Source organism: Nycticebus coucang, chromosome 14 (genome assembly GCF_027406575.1).
Source record: "Nycticebus coucang isolate mNycCou1 chromosome 14, mNycCou1.pri, whole genome shotgun sequence".
Lineage (NCBI taxonomy): Eukaryota > Metazoa > Chordata > Mammalia > Primates > Lorisidae > Nycticebus > Nycticebus coucang.
The window spans coordinates 80,693,719-80,721,568 of NC_069793.1; the positions used below are offsets into that span (position 1 = coordinate 80,693,719).

General features: G+C 40.0%; 1 protein-coding gene across 4 annotated transcripts in view; it reads right to left on the reverse strand.

Moving 5' to 3' along the window:
- The window catches only part of SYTL2 (synaptotagmin like 2), a 118,629-nt gene that overhangs the window by 38,410 nt on the left and 52,369 nt on the right, over positions 1-27,850 (reverse strand). For 3 of the 4 annotated variants that reach the window (XM_053561272.1, XM_053561274.1, XM_053561271.1), the window contains exons 1-6: positions 27,024-27,529; positions 17,509-17,660; positions 15,267-15,402; positions 6,769-6,850; positions 5,397-5,511; positions 2,553-3,356 (exon numbers count right to left, since the gene is read on the reverse strand). In XM_053561272.1, the coding sequence (XP_053417247.1) occupies positions 2,553-3,356; positions 5,397-5,511; positions 6,769-6,850; positions 15,267-15,402; positions 17,509-17,660; positions 27,024-27,124 (1,390 nt within the window). In that variant the 5' untranslated portion in view covers positions 27,125-27,529. Of the gene's footprint in view, positions 1-2,552; positions 3,357-5,396; positions 5,512-6,768; positions 6,851-15,266; positions 15,403-17,508; positions 17,661-27,023; positions 27,530-27,850 lie in introns of those variants that run through there. The other variant, XM_053561269.1, reaches the window with a different exon arrangement.

Genomic DNA, 27,850 nt, shown 5'->3' on the forward strand with positions numbered 1-27,850 from the left:
TGTTCATCTGGATCAGAGAACTCAGGCATTTCCTTATGACTCATTAGGCGTTTAGTTAAGACCCTTTAGTTAAGGCTCAGATATTTCAGTCTTTCTACTCTTCCTAAAATGCTATGATGTGTAGGGATGGTCTCAAAAATTGAGCTCAATGTTTAGGAAGTTAGCTACATTTCAAATGCACTAGAGGACATGCCAATTAATAAATCTCTAATTTTAATCATCAACTATGGCTAAAAGTGAAAATAACAATGATTTTATACAATAATTGGCACATAGTGGACATTAGTTTCCTTTCTTAAATACATTCTGTACTGTTAAATATATGTCAGTAAGTGTGAAGTTCCTGAGAGAGCTTTATGAATTTTGTCTTAGTCTGTTTACAGACTATTGAATGGTGATTTTAAAAATGTTTGTGATATACTGTTAGTGAAAAAAGAAGTCTAAGCAATATAAACACAATTTATAAATTATATTCATGTCAAAAATTATTAGAACTCTAAAATGTTAGCTAGCTGGGTGATGACATCATAAATGCGATTTTTAAAAATTCTGTGTGCATTTTTTCTTAAATGTTTTACAGTCAAAGTTTCTAGTTTAAAAATAAGAGCAGTTATTTAAAAAGTTCAGTGCCAGGTAATGGTTTGTTTCCTTCAAGGAATTTTTTTTTTCTAGTGTGATAATGAGATATTGACTGTCCTGAAGTTTATTTGTAGTTTTTGACCAGGGCTAGGTTTGAACCCGCCACCTCCAGCATATGGGGCTGGCGCCTACTCCTCTGAGCCACAGGCGCCACCCCTGTCCTGAAGTTTAGAACTAAAGTCAAACCCTTATGATTCACATACTTCATCAGCTTTTTTTTTTTAATTTCTGGATTTCTTTTTATGTTCCACTATTACTTTTATATATTTTTGTGATAAGCAAAGAGAAAAAAGCAGGCCATTAACAAGTAAAAAATGTTCTGTTTATAAGTACTCTGTGAGACCAGAAGGGCTACCAGTCAATCAAAATGGATCTAGCTAATGTTTTCCCCCCAAATTTAATGGTCAGTTGGGATTTAAAAATCAGAAAGCACAAATAAGTAAATACAAAATTATAAAGATAGTCTGTGAAAAAGCAAATACAGTTTCAAAAATAGGAAAGGCTTACCAATTTTTCTATAAGTTATAATAAAGAGAAAATTGTAAAAGAATTTTGTGACTTTTGAATAAACATCTAGGTAAACATCATGCCATTATTTGTTAACATTTGGTCAACCATTAATAATTCCTTTAATGTGAAGGAAATTTTAAATTTTTTCTAAGCTATCTTTTTTTTTCTAAGCTAAAATTTTAATTTTTTTCTAAGCTATCAAGAAAGCAAAGAGTCTTTTTTAAGCCTTAATTGCAGTACACATAGTTCATCTGGATCAGAGATGAATTGATCAAAGATGAACTTTTTTATTTTTTGAGACAGACTCTTACTTTGTTGCCCTTGGTAGAGTGCCATGGAATCACAGCAACCTCAAACTCTTGGGCTCAAGCAATCCTCTTGCCTCAGCTTCCCAATTAGCTGGGACTACAGGCACCCACCACAATATCCGGCTATTTTTAGAGATGGGGTCTGTCTGTCACGCAGGCTGATCTCAAACTCATGAGCTCAGGAGATCTCAAACTCATGAGCTCAGGAGATTCACCTGCCTTGGCCTCCCAAAGTGCTAGGATTACAGGCATGAGCCACTGAGCCTGGCCTACTACTTTTATTTCTTGAGTAAACATCTGCTAATTTTTATTTATGTATTTATTTCTTTGAGACAGTGTCTCAGTTTGTTGCCCTCAGTAGAGCGCAATAACATTACGGCTCACAGCAACCTCAAAGTTTTGGCAATCCTCTTGCCTTAGCCTACCTGCCACAATGCTTGGCTGTTTTTAGAATCGGGCTCTGGCTGTAGCTTAGGCTGGTCTTGAACTCCTAAGCTCAGGCAATCCACCTGCCTCGGCCTCCCAGAGTGCTAGGATTACAGCCATGAGCCACCATGCCCCAGCCTTTTAAGAAAACATGGACTAATTTTTAATTTTAAAAAAAGTCATCATATTAAAATGATTTTAAATGTCTTTAAAGAAATGGATTGACCTAAAATGGATGCCATTGTAGGGCTGAGCAAAAGTGACTCAGAGTTAGACTAATACTAATAAAGGGAGAAAGAGAGCAGTTGAGTTAGAAACTTGATTATTGCTATATTTACTTTGTACAAAGGTTATTAAGCATTTCTTCAATTCTTACCCTCTCTATATATACCTTGATTTAACTAAAAAACTGCCATTTGTTTAAAGAATTGACATGGGTTTTTTTTAGGGTAAAGCATAAGAAACAGTGCTGTCCTGTTTCTTTTCCTTATTAATGATTGGGGAAAACCTCCAAACCTATTAAGAAGTTTAAGAATTCTCTAGGGTCATCTGCCTGAATTCTATTTGGAATGCTAAAAGGCAAAATTGGGCTTCTACAAGGATGGATGGCCTGGTCACTCCAAGAACACTTGGTCAGTTTTTATAAACTGGTAGTGACAACTCTCTTACCAGCAGGGCTTTTGGGCAATTCTGATTCAAGTCTTGTTAATGCTGATGAGTCTTCTTTGTGTTTGCTGGTGGTGGATGAATTCTCAATGGACTGTGGTCTTGCAGTTACAACTTCTGAATGAGAATGAAGTCCATTAATTGGAAAAGAACCCGAAGTCATTGGCTGATGTGTTTCATTTTTTGATGTATTTGCGTTTGAGGCTGACTGATGAAAAGGCAAAGGCTTTCTGTATTGGGATGTCTTAGGATCATTCTGAAACTCATCCATGCCACCCGCATGTTCTTTTTCATTCTTCAATCTGTCATTTTCTAAAACACTAAATTCTCCCACTTCCCGGCCACGGACTAGCCCAGGACTCTGCAGAAGTTCATCCCTCACTGCAGAGAACCTCACATGCTTTAATGGCTCCAGCGAGTTTAGAGTAGAGTTATCTTCCAAAGAATGCTTCTTCTCAGAAATTCTCTCATGGATGGTTAGGGCAGGCAATACAATTTTGCTTTTGGGTTCCAAGTTGTGATTAAAACGAAGAATTTCTGAGTCTGTGCTACTGGAACTGGAGTTGCGCTTGAGGATCCCTCTTGGAGCCCCCCTTGTGCTCAGGGAGTCTGTCCTTTGTCTAGGGAAAGACTGGCTATCCTCATGGTTTAAATCATTTGATTTGTAGATCATTTTCCTGGCTTTGGGGATTGGAGCTTTAACTGGGGATCCATTTGAAGGGCCTGGTAAAGTCTGCTTGGACTTCTCCAACATTTGGCTTGAAGTATCTAGGAGAGGTGACTTTCCTTCTGACTCCAAAAATTCACCTGAAAATGAAAACACATTAGGTGAGATATATCTATATATATATCACATGGAGAGTAATGATGCAATTTAAAATGCCTATCATAAACTCAACCTATATTTAGTAAAAGTACTAATATATTAAAGACAGTAAAGTAGGTAGTAAAAGTGCAGTCCTAATATGAAAGGCCTTTAAAAATTCATGCACTGTGTTTTCACCCATATATAAGGACTAAATGTTAAAACAATTGATCTCATGGAGAAAGAGAGTAGAATGAAGGTTACCCAAGGCTGCAGCAGGGGCAGGGGAAAAACTAGGGATAAACAACAAAATGACTATAATCAACACTAAGTTAAATAGATAAACAACAAAATGACTATAATCAACACTATAAGTTACAGTATACTTTAAAATAACTAAATGGATGGAATTGGAATGTTCTCAACACAAAGAAATGATAAACGCTTAAGGTGACAGATACCTCAGTTACCCTAGTTTGATTAGTATACATTGTATGCTTATATGAAAACATCATATGTGCCCTATAAATATATTCAACCAATATGTTAAAAATAAAAAATTATTAAAAAACGATCAAGAGCCAGGAAAAAGAAAAAAATTACATAGAGGAACACAGATTTTTAAGATAGTGAAATGGATACATTGGATATATGCCAATGTACATATTAGAGGGTACAATACCAAGAGTGAACCCTCTTGGGTTCCACCAAGATGTAAACTATGGGGTTTGGGTGATAATGCTGACTCAACATAGTCCATCAATTGTGAAAAACATATGACTCTGGTGCACAGTTGCTGGTAATGGGGGAGGTTATGCCTGTGTGGGGATAGGGCATATGTGGACAATGACTGTATCTTTTGCTCAGTATTTCTGTGAGCTCCAACTTCTCTAAAAAAATAAAGCCTATTTTTAAAATGCTTTCATGAACTTCACTGCTCAGTATATTTTAAGATTACTATGCTTTACATGCTTTGTGATATGTTACACTCAAACAGAAAGTTTTTAAAAAAAGAATAAAATGAAAATTTCTCAAAATTGTCTTAATGAAAAACATAGAAGTCATTTAAAAAATCTGGGTACTGAAATCGGAAAAGGGAACTCAATTTTTAAAAATGAAAATTCCAATATCTAAAACAAAAAATTTGATTTTTCAAAAAGTTAAACGCAAACAGCATGTTCCGGTGATTTTTTTTTCTTTAAAATATTTTATGCAATATAAAATGTGCACAATGGAAATTATACTATTAAAACAGGTCAACTGATAGCCAGGCGTTGTGGCAGGCGCCTGCAGTCCCAGCTACTCGGGAGGCTGAGACAAGAGAATCGCTTAAGCCCAGGAGTTGGAGGTTGCTGTGAGCTGTGTGAGGCCACGGCACTCTACCGAGGGCCATAAAGTGAGACTCTGTCTCTACAAAAAAAAAAAACAAAAACAAAAACAAAAAAAAAAACAGGTCAACTGAGAGTCCCAGCTCCACTGTTCAGTTGTTAATTTTCTAGCCCTTGACCAATCTTTTAACATTTATGGGATCTTCTCAGAGTTGCTTTCAATGAGATTGAATTGTCCAGTATTTCATCTTAATGGTATGTAAGAATGGTAAAATCCCATATAGGCAGACTTACATCAGTTAAGCCACAAACCAGATCAAATGCTTCTGGGCAACTGAACTGATAATTGCAGATTAGAATATCATAACATTGTCAAGAAGCCTTTTCTTCTTGAGGCAACCTCTTTAAAACAGAAATGTGCCAACATGTGATAGGCATCCAATTAATATTGATAAGTGAAAGACTGACCCTGGCAAGAAAATTTTCTCATTCACTGATGAGGGAATCCAAGGAATGGAAGTCACATAACAAGCTCCAATATTAGAATGCATGAACTTCCAGTTTCAAGAAGAAACCAATAAGCATAGTAGAACAAAAAAGTCTTTAGGGTTTCTCACTTTCTCTTGGAAGTTATTTTAGTGAAAGGAACTCTGAGAATTTCCCTCAGTCCACAGATAACAAAGATAAAACTATCTTCATAAAAATAATATTTACCCTCTTTTGAAGTCTGAAATAAACCAGCTCTTCCATTTTTTGACTGTTCATTTATGGTTTTTTGCGATGAGTGATCTTCTGGCAACTTAGAACTATTAAACGGATTATTCCTTTGCTGGGAAAAAATATTATTTATTAAACTTATTTTAAATGTCATATGGCAATTTGGTGTTAGCAAATGCTTATTATCTCCAATTTTGATAGTTTTATCCAGTAAACTCTGGCATGTTTGAAAAATAGTCATTCTGATTAATCTGGTTAGCACAGAATTCCCACATATGCTAAATAAAATTGTAAAATTATACTCGAAGCCAGAGTACAATAAAGTTAGATCATAAACAAGCATTTAAATCAAAATCCTGGGCTCAGCACCTGTAGCTCTGTGGTTAGGGCGCCAACCACATACACCAGGGCTGGCAGGTTCGAACCTGGCCCGGGCCTGCTAAACAACAGTAACAATTACAACAAAGAAATAGCCGGGGGTTGTGGTGGGTGCCTGTAGTCCCACTACACAGAAGCTTGAGGCAAGAGAATCACTGAGCCCAAGAGTTTGCTGTGTGCTGGTGACACCACGGCACTCAACTGAGGACAACATAGTGAGACTCTGTCTCTAAAATAAACAAATAAATAAATAAAAATAAATAAATAAATAAAAATCCTGAGTAAGAAAATGTGGCTGTAGATAGACCAAAGACCTGGTCAAGGTCAAAGCAAACTTGGGTATCTCATCAGTTCACATTTTTCTACTACACCAGATTCTCATTGTGCTAGATTACACCTGTATTGAATATAATTGTAATTGATTGACACTTTAGGTATCTTAAGATTCTTCATTGTCATTATTATGCTTATCAAGTCTGATGACAAAAAGAGTACAGATTAATAGGGATTTTTATTAAGACTTAATATCAATATTTACTGTTTACAGTTTCATAAATTGGCAACTCCCTCCCAGAAGCAGACCTCTTACCGAGATTTAGGAAGCTATACATACGAATAAGGACTAACAAGCAAAATTCTATATGCTTAAAAGAAGCAGTACCCAATAGTTTCAGACTTTTTACTATCTAGAGCAGCGGTTCTCAACCTGTGGGTTGCAACCCCTTTGTAACAATAAAAATACATTAGGAACAATAAAAATACATTAGGAAGGTTGAGAACCACTGCGCTAGGGCAAAAAAATCTAGGTAGCATGGTATTCATCAACTTTTTCTACCATAAGAGTGACTTCCTACACTAAATGGAAAAAATTATCAACATTTTGTACCAAAAAGAGTACTAAAAAATTATCTTTATTTTGTGATGCTTTTGATAAAATGAGAAAAATAGCTTTCTTGCCAAAAATAAGATTTTTTTTTTTAAGTCAATCTACCTTAGCTGGAGACACAGCTGGTTTCCTTGTGTTTTCCTGGGACATACCAATCACAGAGGAAGCTGGATTGACCACAGTGGAACTGCAAAAGGAACAATTTAGAGAATAAAACAATACCCTTTGAGGAAGGCTCGAAGAGGAACGTGGCTTAAAGGAAGAAGGATTCTAGAAGAAAATTTCGTATTTTGGAAATAGGACAGCCCCAGGGTGGAGTAAGGCAAGTGTGAACAGAGAAAAGTGAGTTGAGCAAGCCCCCTCCTGAATATCTAGTCCCTCTGCTATTGAGTAAAGAAGGGCAAGAGAGGGTCACTGAGGGCCTGGACGGGGGTGGGGAACAACCTGCTCAGACTTCCTTCTCCAGTGGCATCGTTCAGGCCTGGGAGGTAAAGTCACTTTTGCCTGAAACCGCTGTAGCCTGTTAAACACCACCAGTTCATAGTGGCATCACAGAGTTCATAGCTTAGAAAATACCTGAGGCGGCGCTGGCTTATCCCCACACACACTAAAGGAACCAAAGCCCTGGGGAGGGGACCAATGTGCCCCAGAGCCATGGAACCTTGCCCAAGATTATCACTAAAATAATGAGCTAGAATCCTGCAGCTTCATTTTCTTTCCTGGCCTCAGCCTTTTCCTGGGACTAACTTTGTACAAAAGTAGCAACTGAAGTTACTGGTATTTTGGATTAGGAATATGCTCCCTGCCTGGCACTATTTGTTATCGTGTGGTCAGATCTTAATATGGAGATCCATTATTTTTCATAAGAGAAGGTGGTCTCTTTACAGCCAGATCCTGTATGTTTTGTTTCTTAGACTTCTTCCTCTCAGAGGGAGTATAAAGTGTCCTGAATATGAGAGATTTTTAAACTGGGAAGCAAATTCCACATCCTGTGCTCTGTAGATTTCTTCCCTTAGGCGCTCTTCAAAATGAACCTGATACTAGAAACAGCACTCAGACAAAATTAGTTTACTTTATGAAGAAGATTATTAAAATATTAGACAATGGTTTGGCATTAGGATTCCCCTCCTAAATAATGTCTGCATTTTAATACAAGTCTTGGAAGCCTTAACTAAGATGAATAAATATTTTTAGGTACTGTGGAAGGGCCACTGGGGGAAGAGGCAGGACTTACTGCAGTCTTAAAATCACACCACACGGGCAGCTGGACACCCCATCTGCCTTCTATATGCAGCCATGAAGTGCTCCCACACACATGCAGTAACTTTAAAAAGTTTTTAAATCTTTACCAGCTATTCTTTTTAAAACAGTTAAAAATAACAGTAGTTATACCTTCTTCTGTGGTATTTTTTAGTTTAAATAGTAATAGATTATAGAAACAGAAGCAAATTCTGCAAGTGATGTTTTTCGCATGTTTTTTGCTGTTGTGATCTGTCCCTTTGGACTGGGAGTTCCTTGGAGGCTCATGCTGCATCTCATCCCCAGCACCCAGCACTGCACTGGCATGTGTTGGCACTCAATGAAGCTTGAACAAATAAACAAATGAAGAAATGGCTTAGGGATGGAGTGAGGGGAGCAAATTAGAAAATATGGAACGCTGAGCCCTTTAAGTGGGTATTTTTTAAGTAAAATATTAATTGTGGGTGTACATAGTCCTCTAGCGCTGCCTCAGCTCATGCTACAGATTTGTCCAACACGAATTCCCATGGAAGTAGAGGCATTTTGATGTCATGGTGAAACTATTCCTACTACAACTGATTTAAATAAACCCAAGATTTTATAGGATTAAAGCAGATTCTTTTTTGAGCTGAGTATACATGGTTTTGCAGGGCAGGTGTCCAAGAAATCAAATCATCACATTACTGAATTTGCTATCAATCCTAGAAAAAAAAAATCAAATGCATTGTCCCATAGATTAGCTCATCTCTACCCTGCCTGTGAGAGTAAGTGAGACACTTTACACTGATCTCATTACTGGGGCCAGGAGCTAATCCAGCTGGAAGAGGAAGATAGTTATACACAAAAGCCCTCAAAGAAAAAGAGTGTCAGTGGAAAAAATTATTCTGGAGCTAAAGATCTGGTTGGTTGCTATTCCACAGAGGGTAAGGAGGAGACTAGTGTCAGAAGGCAATGACGCTCAAAGACTAGCAGTTTGGGTTCATTACCCTGACTTACAAAATGGTGTTTTAATTCAAAAACAAAGTTACATGGGGATGCACGTTTTTTGTTTTGAAGGAATTTGCTAAATATTAACAACAGATCAGAAACAAGCATGCCCAGGAAAAAAATTATATATACATACACACACACACACACACACACACACGACCTGACATTATTCCTTGGGGAGGCATAGTTTTGCTTGCAAGGAAACTCATCTTTTTTTGCCACTTCATAGGTAAGTACCTAGAAGAAAATCTGCCAATGCCATGGAATAAAATACCAGAGTGAAGGGTTTTATCCTATTCTCCTGAACTCATTTTGGAGGTGTTTTCTTAGAGATATTTTTCATTAATGGACATCACAGACTTCTGCAGCAACCAAGCCCCCTCCTACCTCCATTTCCTCTAGTTCCCCATCTTAAATGCTCCTCTCCCACAGCTATGCAAATTTGAGAGAGCCCTCACATTCTCTTCCATCTTTCTATAATCACAAGTGCTCATGCTGATACATCTGAAATGAGAGAGTCTTAGTAAAACAAAACAAAGCAATAATATCTAGATGCTATCAATCTGTTCTTACCTTATAATTTTATTTTTTCTCCCTTCTCCTTTTTTTAATTTACCTCCTGGGGTCCAGGCCACTTCATTTAATCCTTCATTTATTCACTCGTTTACCTATTAATCCCCTTGCCATTTCTTCTTTATTTAGTAATTCATTATCTCAGCCACTATTTTCATTCATACATTCACTCAGTCTCTCATGCTCCATCTACACTTCATTCATTTATTCCACAAACTATACATGTCAGGCACTAAGTTCTAGGAACAAAGGAGTGAACAAAACAAAATATGGCAATGAACAAAACGTCCTTTCCTCATGGATCTGGGGGGAGGGGACAATAAACAGATACAAAAATAATACATAATATAATTTCAGGTAGTGATAAGTGTGATGAAGAACAGTAAGAGAGAGTAACAGCCTTTGTTCATTCATTCCATAAATACTTACCAAGTATCTACCATGTGCTAAACACATTGTTAGATGTTTGGGACATGGTGGTGAGCAAGACCCAGGTCCTCACCCCTGAGAAAGCAATGCAGTGACACAGCCCTCAGAATTCGGATATTTAAAAGTTCCTTGGGTAATTCTGTCTATAGGCCACAGTTGAGATCATCTCATCAAATAACCCACATCACCTGTATCAATTATTAACTATCTCTGTGTGCTCTGCAGGCCTCTCAAATTTGTTCTACTCTTATCTCTACAACTGTCATGTTTCCTTGTCTCTATTTTCTCAGTTCTCACAACCTCTCACTTAAATTTCTTCTCTCATATCCTAATTTAACTAACTCTCACTTTCCACACAGTTGCTAGAATATCTCAAAAAAGTAAAGTTGATTAAAAAGTCATTTGATGGGACCACACCTGTGGTGCATTTTACAAGGGTACGTGTTAAATCTACTAAGTATAGAATATAAATGTCTTAACACAATAACTAAGAAAATGAGGTGAAGGGTATGTTAACCAGTTTAATGGAAGTATTGCAAATTATATATAAAACCAGCACATTGCCAAGAAGGCTATGTTAACCAGTGTGATGAAAATATGTCAAATGGTATATAAAACCAGTGTATGGTGCCCCATGATCACATTGTACCCCATAATTGCATTAATGTACACAGCTATGATTTAATAAAAATAAATAAATAAGTCATTTGGTGGCTTGTTGTGACTTAGAGGAAAAAGTCTTAGCCTCTTGGCCAACATTCACATTCAAGGTTCTTCACAATATGATTCCAGCCTCTTCTTTTGGCATAAGTGCTCACCACTCACACAGCATTATCTGCCACACCAGACAACTTCCAGGTCTCCTATGCCTGTACATGCCAAGCCCTAAAGATCTCCACCTTATCTCCTCTGCCTCTGTCTTCTCCCCATTACAAAATGGTGTTTTAATTCATTACCCTGACTTACATGTACCTGTACATGCCAAGCGCTACCAGATCTCCACCTTATCTCCTCTGCCTCTACTGTCTTCTCCCCATGTCTACCTAACATGATCCTTCTCATCCTTTAAGAGCTGCTGCAAATATGACTATTTCTAACAGCTTCCCTAACAATCCCTCCCTCTACCCTATAGTCAGTATAGATGAGCTGTGCTCCCACAGCTTGTTAAATACTCTTATCACATGGTTCGCAATTTATAATCATACCCATTAGCCTCTTCTCCAAACAATGGGTTCCTCAAAGATATCTTGCTCATCTCTGAATTCCTAAGTAACATCTTATATGGAATAAATACTCAATAACGTTGGCTGACTGAACAAATGAATTAGTAACGCTATTAGAATGGTTTATTCAACTGAATGCTAGCAAGACATTACATCAATGTTTTCAGTGAATTGCAAATAAAAGTATTTAAATATTTAATTTCCTATTCTAAAAGCAAATCTAGGCAACCTATAGAAAATGGTTGTATCTTCACCTACATACCTATTTCTCTCTTCATTTGTCTTATTGTAATATCCTCATCTTGCTATACATTAGATCAGCGGTTCTCAACCTGTGGGTTGTGAGAGTATGTGAACCTGAAAATACATCGTGGCATTAGGAAGGTTGAGAACCACTGCACTAGATGATAAAGACCACTTGAGCTGTATGTGAGAATGGCACAACCATGTTCAGTAAGGTGATCATTAAGAGCAGGAAAGAAGGTTAACATTTCCTTACATATAGGCTTACATTATTTTAAAAGTCAAGTACCCTTTAGGGTGGAATACATGTTAGGATCCCTTCAAAGGAGAAAGGAGGAACGCTCAGGCTACTGAGGCAGGTGGGATGCAGAAATGTGTGGGAAGAGGGTCCAAAATGGGGAAAGAAGTGGGAGGCTTGGAAAGCACTTGAGTAACTATCATTTGTTCAGAAGTCTTGGATGGCCTGTCTGTGGCCACAGAACCAAGACCATATAAGCTACCTGAGGTACTGGTCCTTAGAGAGGAAGAAAATAGAGAAAAATGAAAAGGTCAGTCCATTCCCAGGCTTCTTCAGTCTAAAGAAACACCAGTAACAGAGAAATCTAAGGCTTGGTCAGTAGAAAGACTACTACACTGTCAGTGTTACCTAGAACACTTTTCCTACTTCCCCCTCAAGTAACAAGAGAGGGACTTCTCATCGCATAACAGGCCTCCTTGTATAGTCAGGACACATCACACCTCATTTATGGGTAGGGTCCTAACCTCCACAGGGAGATATTCTCACCTTTTTATTCCGTATTCCCCATCTTGGTTCAGTCATGTCCTGTGGATTATTTGTATGTGTTCAACAATTATTGGGTGGAGTGGGGCTATCAGTGTGTGCTATCAGTGTGTGGTTCCTGAACCAGTGTCAGTCCATGAACTGTTGGACTGGTTCACAAAAGTACAGAAATTGAGAGTATGTTTTGAGAACCATATACAGCAATTTGCTGAGATTCCAGCACATCAGTGGACTTATATTTTTAATGCCACTGTTTCCTATATTTCATTTGTCTAGTATTCATTTTTATTATATGTTATAAAAGATATCAATCTATGATGATTAAAAATAAAAATATGAAATGAAACAAGATCGGTCCTTCACTATAAACAGTTCATGAAGTGCTAGTCCAGCCAGTACTGCCCCGACAGAAGTCAATAACCAGAATTAGAACTGCAAACATTTGAATTTTCTCTTTGCCACTCCAGAGGGAAACTTACTTTCCTCTCCTCTGCTCATAAACCGTTCTCTGCTTCCCTTTGCTACAGGTGCAAACAAATACGAATTCAGAAAAAAACTCAGGTGGCTGCCAATGCTCAACTACATGGTGAGTGCCCATAGCACTTTAATTCTTCATGGGTAGGATCCCACAGAATTCTGTCCACACAAGAAAGAAGATTCTTACAGCAGAACTTATTAGAAAAAGGTCCTCAGAAACTGTAGTAGTCAGTCACTGTTGCCTCACACTCCCTGAGTACTGGCTAAGAAAATATTGACAGGTATTGAGTCATTCTACTGAAGTTCACTTAGTCTGAAAGTACAGGCCTCAAAATACACTTAACACACCCAGTTTACAAAGGTTAAAATATAGGTGAGAAACACTGCAGGAACCTGATACCAAGTAAAGTAGTAGTTTCTGACATGGAAAGAAGGAAGTGAAAAATAGCTCCTCCTATCATGATTACCACCCATGCCACGTACTGCATGCTTGGCCATCAGTAAGCAAAGCATGCCAGATACATCTAACATCTTTATTCTTGCCTTCTCAAGCATACTTTATCCATGAAATAATAACATAATTATAATGCCACCTGGAAATGGACAATTTTTTTTTCTTTTGAGAGGTGCCAAATGATCCTTATAACTCTCTTAATCTTTGAACATCTTGGTGAGGCAATTCTGTTCTGATTTACAGATGAGACCAGAAAGCCTTGCCTGAGGTCACTCACACAAGGAACGCAGAAAACAGTGGAGATGCAAATCATGAATGCTGCAATATTAGCCTCAAATAGAGAAAGAATGAGAGAAAACCCATTAGCCCCATGGGCCATGAGGAAGATGAGTCTGGCTATGAGAGCAGTAGCTCCTCTGTTGCTTGGGCTTTTTGAAGGAGGATGGGAAGTCTGACTCATATAAAACTGGGCAATGAGCTACTTGTCTCTGAAAAATCTCCTTTCCCGTTCTGCAGCACTTGTTCCCTCTCCACTCAGCTGGTCAGTGGCTCCCTAATCCCCACCATCCCAGCTCTTAAAAACTATTCTTAGTCCCTCAGTCCCTTGGAGGTGAATCTAATACAGGTGTTCTTTTCCCTGTGGTTTCTAATATCTTAGGTATCACCTTTCTTTATGAAAGAAAGATCTTCATCCTATTAGAGGGACTGCAGGCAGCTGGTGAATAGGGAGTGACCAAGGGGAAGGGAGTAGAGTGTTCCTCACACTCTTTCCTGAGCTTCCTAAAATATCTGTGTGTAAGCAAGAGTTCATGCTCCCATTTCTTGAACACTTACTATGTGCTTTGGGCTATATTTAGAATTCTACATTCGCTAGCTAATTAAGTGCTCTATGACTCTATTAGCAAGCTATTGCTATTTCCATTTTAATGCTGAGGAAGTAAAGGGCCAAGAAGTTAAGTCAATACTACTACCAGGTCACACTATCAATTAGTGACTACTGTTGAGGTGTTTTAATCTCTACCTAACATGGCCTTTCTAGATAGAACATTACAGTCTTGTAGGGGAAACAGTACAGCCTATAATCCATGGGAAACAAAATGATCCCCTCTCCAACTGGGAAATGGATAAATAATGGGTATGCTAATAGAATTAGGATTCCATTATCCACGTGATATAATGCTACTCACATTTAACTTTGAAATACCTATTGGTACCCGTATTATACACCCTTTACCTTTCAGCTACATTGGAAATATTCCTGTTCCCCAGGTGACTCAGCCTTGGGCCCTGGCTCAGTAATTGTCCCACCAGCAAATTCATTGACTTCTGCTTCCTCGGAGTTAGAGACTCCGAATAGAACTGTCTTCACTGAGGAGCAAGAAATAAAATGCAACTGCCCCTCCCACCAAAGGGTAACAACTACATCCTCAAGGAACAGACACCAGCAGTAAGATCCGTAAATGCCTAAAAGAAAATCATTATGGTTTAAAAGGTTTGTGGTAGTGTTGCCCCAGAACTGGGTATATCTTAGGTAGGATGCACACAATATATATTGATTGGTCAGATAATAACATGTAAGGAAAACACCAAAAAAATTAAGACTGAAATACTAAGGACAAACTGTATCCTTAAGAGGCATTTATTGCATATCTACCATCTGCCAGGTATCCTACATAACTTATCACTCATTTTCATCATAGACTTGGATATATATAGCATGTATATAGTCTATGTTCAGAACATAGACTCAGAAAGGTTAAATGACTCACCCATAGTCAAATGGCTAATACATGGCAGATTCAGAATTTGAGTTCTTAATCTGTCTAGTTTTGGGACTTGAGCTTCTTCCACTGCACCAGGCTGTTACAATGTGATCATAATGCATTGCTTCTCTGAAATGACTTATTCCCCTATACTCATTTTAGAGTACCTCTTCATTTTACTCTATGGAGTAGATTTGTACTTCTTAGCACAAATCAAAACAAAACAAATCAAACTACTGTTACTAGTGTTAGAAGAAATCACCACTTAACATTTTCATTTTGATTCAAATTCAGATTTATTTAGTAGAAGTTCTGCAAGGTGGGGAATTTGTACCAGTCTGGCGTTTGTACTCACAGCCCATCACTGTGCCTGTACGGCACACCAAACCATAAAACCAACATGCAGCACCTGGCCCTGCAAGCTGTCTTACCTCAAGCTTGCTGGTGCTGCATCTTCTTCTGGCTCCTCTGCAACGCCAGCTAGCTCTGCGAGAAGGAAAGCATCTTTGTTGACATTATTCACCCAGCTTTCCTTCTCCACGTTTGCTCTGTCCTTACTCTGCTCAGCTGAAACAGGAAATGATAAAGACAGGGGGGTTATCTTTCACCTCTGTGACCTACAACTCTCTTATTAGTTCTTATCATTGAGGGCTCAAACTTGAAACTCAGGCCTTTCCAGTGCCAAGGTAATCACTGAGTCTAAGGACCCGGGATTAGACTTACATCTGTGAAACAAGTCAGTAGATTCCCATGATATTAGCTTCTTTCCAAGTAGTCTCTTGAGAGCATGGGTGACTTTAGAGACCACTAAAGCTGAATTCTGACTGCCTCTAGGCTAATCTGATTTGAACTGCGGTCAGGACCAAATGTGCACGACTAGGGTATGCTCAGAGCAGGGAGTCCTCAGTGGCACAGACACACCAGCATTACTAAGCATTTAATGAACTATTACAATGTGCCAAACACAAAGCTTGGCTTTAAGACACAAAGGGAGCAGATGATTCTAGTCTAGAATGTCCCTCTCCACTGCCATTGTCTCTTCCTCCTACTTTCTATACATCTAAATCATAAATACTTCTCACTCCTAGCTCATACGTCTGATCCTCCATAAAACCTCTGTGCTTCCACTTCAGAAAATAAACTCTTATGCCTCTGAACACCAACTCTTTCTTTATCTGAACTTCTCTGACAGTATCAACTGAATGATCACTATCAGGCACTATGCCAGGCCCTTGCATGCATTAATCTATGAGGTGGGAGCGATTTCCAAGTTTACAGATTTGGAAATTCAGGATCAAAGAGTTCAAGAAACTTGCCTCAGGCCACATAGTCAGTAAGTGCCAAGAATACTTTCATTAATGTTAAGAAGATGAAGCAATACTGGGGCTCCCAATTTCCAAATACTTTCCAGGTTATCCCCCATTGGTCCTTCACACATAAGTCTAGTTTCTTCACCTGCAAAATGGAGTCCACAGTATTAACTAATATCCCTCAAGATTTCTGAAGGGTCTGGGTAGGGATATTTTTGTTTAAGACAGGATCTTACTCTATCACCCAGGCTGGAATGCAGTGGCACAATCATAGCTCACTGTATCCTTCAATTCCTGGGTTCAAGTGATCCTCCTGGCTTGGCCTCTCAAGTAGCTGGGCTACAGGTGTGCACCACCAGGCTTGGCTAATTAAAAAAAAAAAAAATTATAGAAATATCAGTCTTACTATGTTTCCCAGGCTGGTCTTAGATTCCTGGCTTCAAACTATCCTCCCTCCTTGGCTTCTCAAAGTGCTGGGATTATAGGCGTTAGCCACCGTGCCCTGCCGTTTTGAAAAGCAAGAGGGCTACAGACAATACATTGTACATACTAAGCAGTCAGCTCTTATCTGCAAGGAGTGTGGCACTGAAGCAGAAAGACTTTGAAATCCCAGCTCTGCCATTTGCCAACTATATGATCTTGGACAAGTTAACTTCTCTGAGCTTCACATACCCACATACAGAATGGGGAAAAACGATGCCTACCTTACAATATCGCTGCTACAATCAGAAATAATAGGGATGAGATGCTTAACATACATTGGATGCTCAAAAAATGACAGCTATTTTCCCTGTTGAGCACAAGTCAGACCTGGACAGGGGTTTTCACTGACTAATCTGGAGTTAATTAGAAAGAAAGTACCCAGCAAATACTTTAATGAACTCAACAGAATTCTAAACAAGCCTTCAAAATGTTTCTTTACAGTCCCTTAAATAATGTACTTGGATGATTAAAGACGACTTGACCAGATGTCAAGATTATTGAACAGGAAGGCTGATTTCTTTCTGTGTAAACCATTCACTTTATTCAGAAGGTTCTGAATCGTCAGAATTAAAAACCAAAGAAGAGGTGATAGATCCTTTATAAACCCAATTATCTATGCTACTACAACTCAACATACATCTAAAGGGCAGCCTATGTTACTTTATATCACACAGTCACTGAACCCTACCCTCATCCATCTGAATCCAGGGCAAGAAGATTATGAAAAGTGTACCTTGAAATGATTTCCCTTGGCAATTTCAGGTGGGAACTTGAAGAGAACGTGAAGTCATACCTTCAGGTGATGACTCTTGACACCCTTCCCTTCTCCCAACTTCCCAAACAAATGCTGGCCATACACATACTAGCCAACACAACTCACCTGCAACCTGGAGCCTTTTCTTCCTCATTGATGCCCTGATGATATCTGCACCATGGATTTTGTCTCTGTGCCTTTTTGCCTTGGCTTCATAAAACCATTGGCCACTCATATTCTTCAGCTGCTGATCATCCTGAATTTTTTCAGGCAAATGTCTACAAAAGGAAAAGAGCTTTTACTCCACTGAGAAATCCACGGTAAATAAATGAGCTCATTGTGGCAATGCACAAAGAAATGTATAAACATACAGCCAAAAATGAAGCTTTCAATATTTTAGAAGATCCCACAAACCTCCCAGATGACTAACAAACGCATGCTCCCCTGTGACTGAAAAGTCAGAGAAACCAACATTTTTTTTCAAATTCAAAAATTTAATCCATGATCCCCAATTTCTCAAGAACAGATTGACTTTCTGGCAGTAGTCTTCTGTGTCTACTCTTTAAATGTTAACTATCCCAGCGAGGGATAATACGGTAAGGTTCCCTAAGCCTTGGTTTCTTCATCTGTAAAAAGGTGTTGATAATAACAATCTACTTCATCTAAGTTGCTATGGGAACTAAATAAGCTAACACATGTAAACAGCCCTGTGCTCGTGCCTGGCACCTAATAAATATTCTCTGAATAACTGGTGGGGTAGTTATCTTCTCATCAGTCCTTTCCATTTTGGTGCTATCACTTTATCAGAGACTTCTTCCAAGCTGGTGGGTGGAGAGCCATGATGTTCCTAGTGCTTAATGAACACGGAAATGAACATGGGAAAGGCAGGTTGGAATCAGGGAAGATCAAATTTGAGCACACAGTTGTGCAGGCAAGTTCCACTTGTGCAGATGCTGCTTTTAAGGGTTCCACAATCATGTATGCTCACTGAAAAGCAAAAATGTAAAGACAAACCACATACAGCACTGCCCTCCTTAAACTTCCTCAATTTATACTGCCTGGATAAAACACTGTTCTACCCTCAATGAATCCCCAACAATAAAATAAATAAATAAATAAATAAAAATAAAAGACACATATTTGGTAAAAAAAAACACACACACACAAAAAAAACACTGTTCTAACTGGTAAGTCTGCATCTTTCTATCTGTCTCAATAAAATGAAAAATCACAAAAACTTATCTTTTCTTAGTCATAGAGATGAACTTAGAATAAAGTGGAATAAAAGCCTTAAGGAAACTTTGAACTTTTGGAAGATAACATCCTACATAAATCCAAGTGGACCTTATAATTGTCATTCAAGCTAATGTGCACATTTCCTAAAGTAGCAAATCAAAGTATTCTAGGCAGAGAAGGTGGATGGCTGAGGTGGTCACAGGGCTGTGAGGGCTACACACAGGCATACCTGGGAGTGGGCAGTTACCCCAGGTCCAGCAAGGATGTCTCCTCTCCCTGAAGCATGGGAGAGCATCCCTCCACCCAGAGTAAACTCTGCTAGAACCTCCTCTCCTCTCCCAGTTACCAGGAAGAAGTGACCCTATCCCAAATCTATCCAGTTATACATTGTCACAACAACCCATCTCCAAATCTTAACAGGGACATTGTCATCACTTCCTGGTTCTGAGTCACCAAAGAGATTCAGTTCTTATTAAATATTTATTATAGTTTCTCCCTGCCTAAGGCATTCAGCAGAATAAACAATCCCTTCTGGGTTGTTGGTATAGAGCTTTCTCCTCCCAGGAGGACCAAGTGTGAGTTACTTCAGCTGCAGAAGAGAAAAGTTGTCCTTCCGCCTCTCCCTGGTCAGACAGTCAGCTCCTGGGATAAAGGCCTGCACTCCATACCTCTTGGCTTAGTTTCTGGAAAGGAGCATGCACTTATTCAGTGCTTTTTGCAGAAGGGAGTAATCTCATAGGAAGCCCCATGACCTGGCTTCAGGCTACATTTTCAGGTTCCTTTTCTAGCACTTGCTCCCATCCCCCACTTGCCTGAGTATCTGACTTCCTATTATTCTTGAAACTGCTCTTTGGTGACCTCTGTTGACATTAGAGACAAAATATTGCAAAAAGAATATAGGCTTTGGAAGCTGTCAGAATTAGGTCCAAATCTCAGTTCTGATTCTTCCTAGACGTGACCTTGGATAGGTTACCAAATCCCTCTTTGCTTTATTCTCCTTGTTCACAAGGAGGGGAAAATAAGACCTACCCTGAAGGACTGCTGGGATGATTGTGGTTTACCTGTGGTTTACCTTCCTACCTGGTTCCTCCCGGTAAGAAGCTAGAAGTGTGAGGGTGATTGGTGGGATCACACCTATGGTGCATCTTATAAGGGTACATATGAAACTTACTAAATGTAGAATATAAATGTCTTAACACAATAACTAAGAAAATGCCACAAAAGCTATGTTAACCAGTTTGATGAAAATATTTCAAATTATATATAAAACCAGCACATTGTACCCCATGACTGCATTAATGTACACAGCTATGATTTAATAAAAAAATAAAGAAGCCAGAAGTGTGGAGTCTGCTGAAAGTCTTTCCCCCACTTCTCTGTCCTGCGCATTGCTCTCCCTCCTTCAGATCCAGCCCAAGTATACTTCCTTGCTATCAGTGAAGCCTTCCCTGACTCACAAGGCCGCAGTTTGTCCTTTTCTATGCTCCCACAGCACCTCCCCTTCAGTACTCACCACACCACGTTCCAATGATCTATTTGCACATCTGTTTCACCCACTAATCTGTAGATTCTGCGAACTCCTTGAAGGCAAGGACTACATCTTAGTCACCTTTGTAACGCCAGCACCCAGTGCTAATGCTGGCACAGAGCTGATACCCAAGAACTGTTTGTTGAGTGAATAAATCAATGAACAAATAAATGTTCTGCAGCCACCCCAGTCTGAGTCAGCAAGTGATAAATAAGAGGCTGTCACTGCTGAGGTGAAGTGCACAGTACACCATCCCAATGGCAGTGTCTTCTCCTGGAGAGGCAGGACATGCTCATCTCTCATCAGGACAGGAAAAAACATCATGAGCTCTGGTGTCAGTCAGCGTTCTTGTTGAAGGGGACCATGATCCCTCACAGCATAACAACTCCCAAATTTTCTTCATGAAATTGTTTTTGTCATTCAACTAAAAGCACTTTGTAGGGATTCTTTTTTTTTTTTTTTTTTTTTTGAGACAGTCTCTTAGTATGTCGCCCTCAGTAGAGTGCGGTGCCATCACAGCTCACAGCAACCTCAAACTCTTGGGCTTAAGCGATTCTCCTGCCTCAGCCTCACAAGTACCTGGGACTACAGGCACCTGGCACAACACCCGGCTATTTTTTTGTTGCAGTTGTCATTGTTGTTTTAGCTGGCCTGGCTAGCCAGCCCAGTTAGAACGTGCCAGCCTGGGTAAATGTGGCCGGCGCCCATTTGTAGGGATTCTTGTGCAATTCTTGATCTGTTCTTGCCTAAATGACTTTCTGCAAGCCCCGGACCAGTGCACAATGAGCACAGGCTGTATGTCAGATTCAGTGAAACACATGACCCCTAAAAAGGCCAGTACCTATTACAGGAAGGAAAGCGTTTCTGGCTCATTCGTTTTAAAGTAGCAAAAAACGAGATGGGGCACGTTCAGGGTGGTATGCCAGGAATGCTACGTTAACCAGTGTGATGAAAATGTGTCGAACTGTTTATAAAACCAGTGCATGGTGCCCCACGATCGCATTAATGTACACAGCTATGATCTAATACTAATAAAATAAATAAATAAAGTAGCAAAAGGAAAATTCTTTCAAATTTAATAAATGCCACTTATGTACTTCCTAAGATAACTATTATCACTAGGTTTAATAATCAACTTCTTTTTCTATCCTAGTCAGTTATGATGTTTTTTGCGTAAATCTATACGTATGACATCAAAGTCTATGTTTGTAAAGATGTAGATCATTTTAAAAATCACACGACCTAGTGGTGCTATTAAAATCTCTTCTACCATCTGGCATTTTTTCCTGAATTCTAATCGCACCAACCAAATTAACATCTGAACCTTTAATCATTGTATCATCTGGTTGAAGTAGGAAAAGGATAAATTTCTTGGGACTGACACATTTTATCCTTTACCACCCTCTCTTCAGATGCATGTTGTATTTAGCAGAGTGCTGGACATACCGAGAAGATGCTCACCTAGCATGGGGTCGGGGGCTGTGGGTAGGAGAAAGATGGAAGAAAAGCACTCAGCCCCGAGAGGACACCATCCTGCCTGCCTTCTGAGCTGAATGGCCTGTTTATTCTCCCATTAGTTTTCTCATTCCTTCTGCTAACATTTTACATGGCATTTGTTCTGTGCTGAACCACATACTTGGGGCTTCACATGCATCATTATCATTTAATCCTTACACTTTCAGCATGATGTATAAAGAATTTAGTACATTGCAGAAGATGGCCATTTTGCCTCCTCTGTATGTTAAAAGCCGTACCTAAACCCTGTCTGGTTATTTATTTACTTATTCATTCATTCATTCTTTATTACATACCAGGCATAAACTCAGAATTGTGCATAAAACAATTTAATTTATAGTTCTGTCAATGACAACTTCTTTTGGTGCAGACAGAGTGTGAGCATTTACAGAGGAAAATTTAGAAGAGAAGTGATGCCTCTGGGCTGACTTCTCCGCTTCCCCACCAGCCTGCCCCTTTTTGTACTCACATATGCAGACCTCAGTTTCCAGCTACTCAACATCATCAGGCAAAGGCCTGACACCATGGGCAGAAACTGGTTGAGAATATCCAGTCAACTGTGGTCAGTAAGGCTGGCCAAAGAGGTTGATCAGGCCCATCCTCCATCCTTTGTTTCTCCCCCCCCCTTTTTTTTTTAATTATTCTGGACAAGAAGTTCAGATTATGAGATTTAGATCTACTTTAGATGTTTGTTTTGAACATAAGAGCTGAGGACCTTAGATAGTTCCAAATAGCCTCACTTTCTAGAAGAAATGATTGAGGCCCAGAGAAGTTCATAGGCTTGCCCAAGGTCACACTGAGCTAGAACCGGAAGCCAGTCTCTCAGCCAACACTCTTTCCACCACCCCAACCTGCCTCAGAGAGCCATATGTGATTTCAGTTTGTAAAATGATTGGCAAACTTTTCTACTGAGGAACTCAATCTCTTGAGTCTGAAAACCAACACATATGAAAAAGAGGTAAAGCGCAAATGTTCCTTACACTGGAAATAAGAAGAAACATGGCTTGTATCTGCCATGTCTGCTGAGACAGCACAGTGTGTAAAAAGTGCACAGGCTTGGGTCAGCAAGGCTCCAATCCTACAGGCACTCCCCCTCTTCAGTCCCATTCCCTGTCAAGTGGGTTCAGCTGCCCAGTTCTGAGGATGAAACAGGAAAATGTATGTGAAGCGCCGTGTACATGTGTACAGTGCAGTTCCTTGACAAATGTCGCTTCCTTTCACCTTTGTTTTGACAGAAAACACCAAGAGAGTTCTTGCAAATCAGTTCCTCAATGACAACTGCCTTTGTTTAAAAGAAATTAGGTCTTAGGGAGGCAGCTGAGAATCATAAGATGTGGTGGCAGTTGAGATGGTATCCACCGCAAAAAGGCCCATCGCTGTAGATGTGGTTGTGTGTACTGGGGTGGGGGAGGTGGTGCTGCTGTACAGACAGACATGCAGAGCAATTTCCTGCTGGCCGTGTGACACGAAGCACAGGAAACACCACCTCCTCCATGTGTCATTTCAAACCATAAAAGACTAAAATTACGTACTTTAGTATGTATGTATGGTGGTGCTTCCTTAGAAGAGGAGGGGGAACACAAAGAGGGGGGAGCACAAAGAGGAAGAGGGCAAGGATGAGAAAGAAAAAGAATCTACTCTGATGTCTGCTTCACTGCTGGTCTGTGAAATGTCTCTGCCTTTGAATCAGTGAAGCCAGCTCAGTAGCAATACATAGTTATAGCTCAGTCTAGCGCTTGTGGCTACAGATAAAAGATAGCCATGGTGGCAGCAGTGACCTGGACCCCGCAGACACCACAGTGGATATTCCTCTGAGTTCAAGTCCATGTTGTACCATTAGCAGGTTCAGAGATTTAGGAACTAGACACTTCCCCTGCACGACACTCATTTCCCCTACCCATGAAATTGGGATGGGAGGTAACATATAAACTAACTCATCTCCCACATGGCTTTAATGAGCTTGGATTTGAACTGAAAAGCACAGGATATATAGAGAATGGCAAACAGATTTTAATTTGAATGCCAAATCTTACCTACAGCCATGTTAAAAAATATTCTATAGCAGTGTCTGGTCTTGGGGGCAACACTGCTATAATCCACCAGGAATGTCCTCAAAGCTAAAGGAGAGTTATACTCTAAAGTCTATAAAAATTAGCACTTGAAAGAACACTCTGAATTTTAGTGGCAATTTTGACTTTCTAATGGTGTTTTGCTTAGGCTAACATTCTAATTATATATTGTGTTTCTAAGCTACATCAATTAGGAGAAGTAGGCCACTGTAAAATCATATTGGGAAACAAAATTTAGATTTTAAATTTGCAATTGACAATACATTAAATGGATAAAGGTCATCAGATAGTGAGGGATGAGGCTGTATTTTCAATTGCTTTAGAAATTGAAGGGAAAATAGAAATTGAAATTTAGAAATTTCAATTCCCTTCATGCTATCATCCAAAGCAATTCCTTGTTCTTGATATGTGATCAATTAAATCTCACTGCATAAAATAATTGAGTTTTAGGAGTAATTTCTTTCTAAGGAATCACAGTATTAACTGGAGTCTTCTATCCTTTTTTAGAGGTAAAGGTATAGTGGTGAATAGGCAATTAAAAGGTATCCATCACATACTGTATGCCAGGAAGATTAAAAATTATTTTACTTAATTCTGACTTTATTCTTTTGAGTTTGCTAGTATGGTCATTCCCAGTCTCTGAGTTGAGGCTTGGAAAGATGAAATAACTTGCCCAATCAACCACAGTTGATTAGTTGTGGGGATGGGATTCAAACTGACGGTTTTGACTCCAGGTCCGTGGAGCAGCTCTTTTCTGAAAGAAGAATATTGATGAGCAACATGGGGCAGAGGGAAAAGCACTAGACCAAGAGCTTTCCCTACTGACCAGCTATGTGACCCTTGGCAAGTCATTTCCCTCCCTCTGGGCTTTACCTCTGTTATCTGTAACCCAAATAAATCTCCTTCCCAGAGCTGTCAGACTATAGCTCTGATGGAAGACAAAAGACAAACAGCTGTGGGATGGCGAAGGGGCCAATAAGCGAAAGCTCATAGAGTGGCACATTCAAAGACCAGAGACCCAGTTCTGGTTCCACCGTGCCAGGAACAAAATAGCCTCAGAACTATCCCCACAAGTCCCTTCAGACCTAAAGGGAAGAGGATGTCAGAGCAAAACTCTTCTTGCCTGGAGCAGGCAAGAGGCTGGGCCTCTTTCAGTGTCTGCCGGCCATGGGTCTCATCTACGCACATGACCATGCCTCTACAGCCCCAGGCTCCGGGAACTGCCTGTGGACAAATGCACATGAAGTGTTTGGTGCCTAATTGGTAAGTCCCCCAGAAAAGCAGTGGTAGAGTAGGCCTGACTAAACTGGCGTTTTCACTCCAGGCCTTCTTCCTATCATTTATTCATAAAAGCAAAAAACAAGGGCAGCACCAGTGGCAGCTGCTGGGGCGCCCTCAGAAACAGCAAACAGAAGGCGAGTCCACAAAACCAGCAGCACCACACAGGGACTCGTGGCATTTTTGCTGCCGCTGTAGAAAGTCTGGTACCCAAGGGTACACACTCACACCTCTTACAATTCCAGCCAGAACTTTAACATTTTTAGGATGTTTTCAACAACCAGTACTAATGATCAAGAAATACCTTCATTTTGCTCAGAATCACAGAACTTCAGGGAAGACTCAGCAGCCTGAAATCTAAGGGGTCAAGAAGATACAGAAGGAAGGGAGACAGGCTCTCTCCTTGTAACCCGGCCAGCTAGAGGGATATAGAACCACAGACCAAAAATAACACTTTGGTGAGCAGAGAAATAAAAGGTACTGACACCTCTCCAACCCATGTCCTAAGGTAGGAAGAGGGGCTCAGTGCAGTCCGGCTCTACTGTTTTCTTTCCCTGTCCCTCCACCTTGCCTTCAGAGAGGATAAAGGAATTCCCACTTCCCATTATGCTGGAAGATTTTCCCCACACCACCCCTCCCCTTATTCCTCAATGAGTGTAACAGTCCCTACCTTGCCAAGTCTCGGGGTTGCTGCGAGGAACATAAGATGACATCACGAAAGGCCTTAATAAACCAAGAAGGGTAATGCTACCAAGAGGCTCTGAGGGCTGAGTTACTGTCAATCCTACATCCCTCCTGGGGAACTGCTCAAGGCCCCTGGCTTGCTGAGAGTGCACAGAGCACTACCGTGGGGAAGAGCAGGATCCCACCACCTCCAGCCATCACTTGTCATCCGCACAGCTCAGTGTCCTACTCCACAGCACGACAGCCAACACCTTACCCACTGCCAGGTCCCAGGATGGCTTCTCTGTTATTGTTGCCTCAGGGAGAGGAGGTGGAGTTAGTGAAGGAGTACCTGAAGACAGGGATTTGATTCCCACTTTTGACATTCACCAATTGTGTGATCTTGAGCACGTTACCCGACTCGTCTCAAAGTCAACTTCCACACACATCAAATGGGACAACTGTGCTCCACTCTACCCCACCCCCCAACTGTACATCTTTATTATTTCATAAGAAATAATGGGCATGTTAAGCCCTTTTCAACTTTTTAAACACTGCCTATATACAGGTTAATATTAGTAGCTATCATCAGATATGCTGTAGTAAAGTGAATTTCAACTTTGTTTAAAAAAACAAAACATCCATGTCCAATTAAGGTCAAAATATGGGAAATGGCAGAAAAAAATGCATTATTTATGGTCCTGTGTTCTAGGAAGTAAGAATATGGTTTATGCCTCCCTTGGATAACTCCTAAAGTGAAAATGATAAAATTAACACTCCTAACTTACATTCAGGAAGGTTTTACTGCCTTCAAAGCCCCAGATTCCACAGGCAGTAAATGGCAGGGCCTGGACAAAACCTAGTTTTTCTACATCTTGGTCCAGGGCTCTTTCTACCACTAAGGTGAGAAAGCAGTAGGAATGCTGACGTGGAACATTTGGGTTCCACCCAACAAGGATAGCCTGTCAGCTGCCAATCCTTTTTATGGGACTCAAATCAAATGAAAACTTGGCCCAGTCAGAGAGTACTTTTAATTTTGCTATTAAAACCAATCCCAACATTTATGAAAGTATGCAGAAATGTAAGCTACTTCTCATTTTCTTTTTAAAATTTTAGAAATTAAAAAAGAAACTCTAATTTGGTTCATGACTCAGTAGAAAAAAGTAGACCTAAATGCACACAGGCAAGAATGCAGGAAAAATTCTGTCCAGGAAGTAAACCTAAAATCGGAACCTGTAAGTTTAGGCTCCACATCACAACTACCACTTATGGTTGAAAAAAACAAAGTGTCCCATTTTCTTGTGAATTGTCTCTTTCCTCCCTCGCACCCTAGGACTTCTCTGGCCCCTTACCTGACTCTCTCCTCTTCAGCCCTCTTTAGGGCAGCATCCCGCTGTAGAACTTTCATGATGGTCTCTTGTTCTTCCTCAGTCAGGAAGCTTAAGTCAATCATTTTGAAAAGTGCATGCAAAAGTAATAGCAAAAAATGTGGCTTAAAATTCTCAAGGCTAAATAACTAAGACTGCAACCAGAAAGATTAGAAGGTCCAAAAATGAACTGATGTACTATATCCCACTGAGTTCTGCAGCAGTAGTCTTATTTTGGCTCAGCAAAAGTATTGGGTAGCTGACAGCAAAATTCTATGTGCCCTTTGCCATGAGGAAGTACTGGTCCACAGGATGATGTTGAGAAGATGTTCTCAGAAGGACACTGTATTCCTTGCCAGACAGGTTGCTTGTTGTTCCTACGGCATTCCCAGCAGGCTCCCTCTCTGGACCAGTCTTAGACACAGTTTATTCTCTCTCTGCCCTTCCTGTCAGCTTGATGAGAGGCAGCAGCATCAGAGCATCACCTACCTGGGGAATCATGAGACAGCAACATCAGACAGTGAGAGGCAGGTCCTACAAGCATTTTTTCATTATTACAATATTTTAAAATGACCATATGAGTTGGTCTCTGAGATCAGGAAAACCAGTTCAGCCGGCTTCCTGAACAAATGGTAAATAGGTCATGAAACATGCTTCAACCCAAGTCCAGACTGCTAGGATGGACAGCATACAGAAATGCCTATCAATGTTTAACAATTCACCTGAGAAACGGAGGGTTGCAAAAAGGAACTGGTTATGAGTAATTATGAGTAACACACTAGAAATAAAAATTTTAAATGCTTACCTCTTCA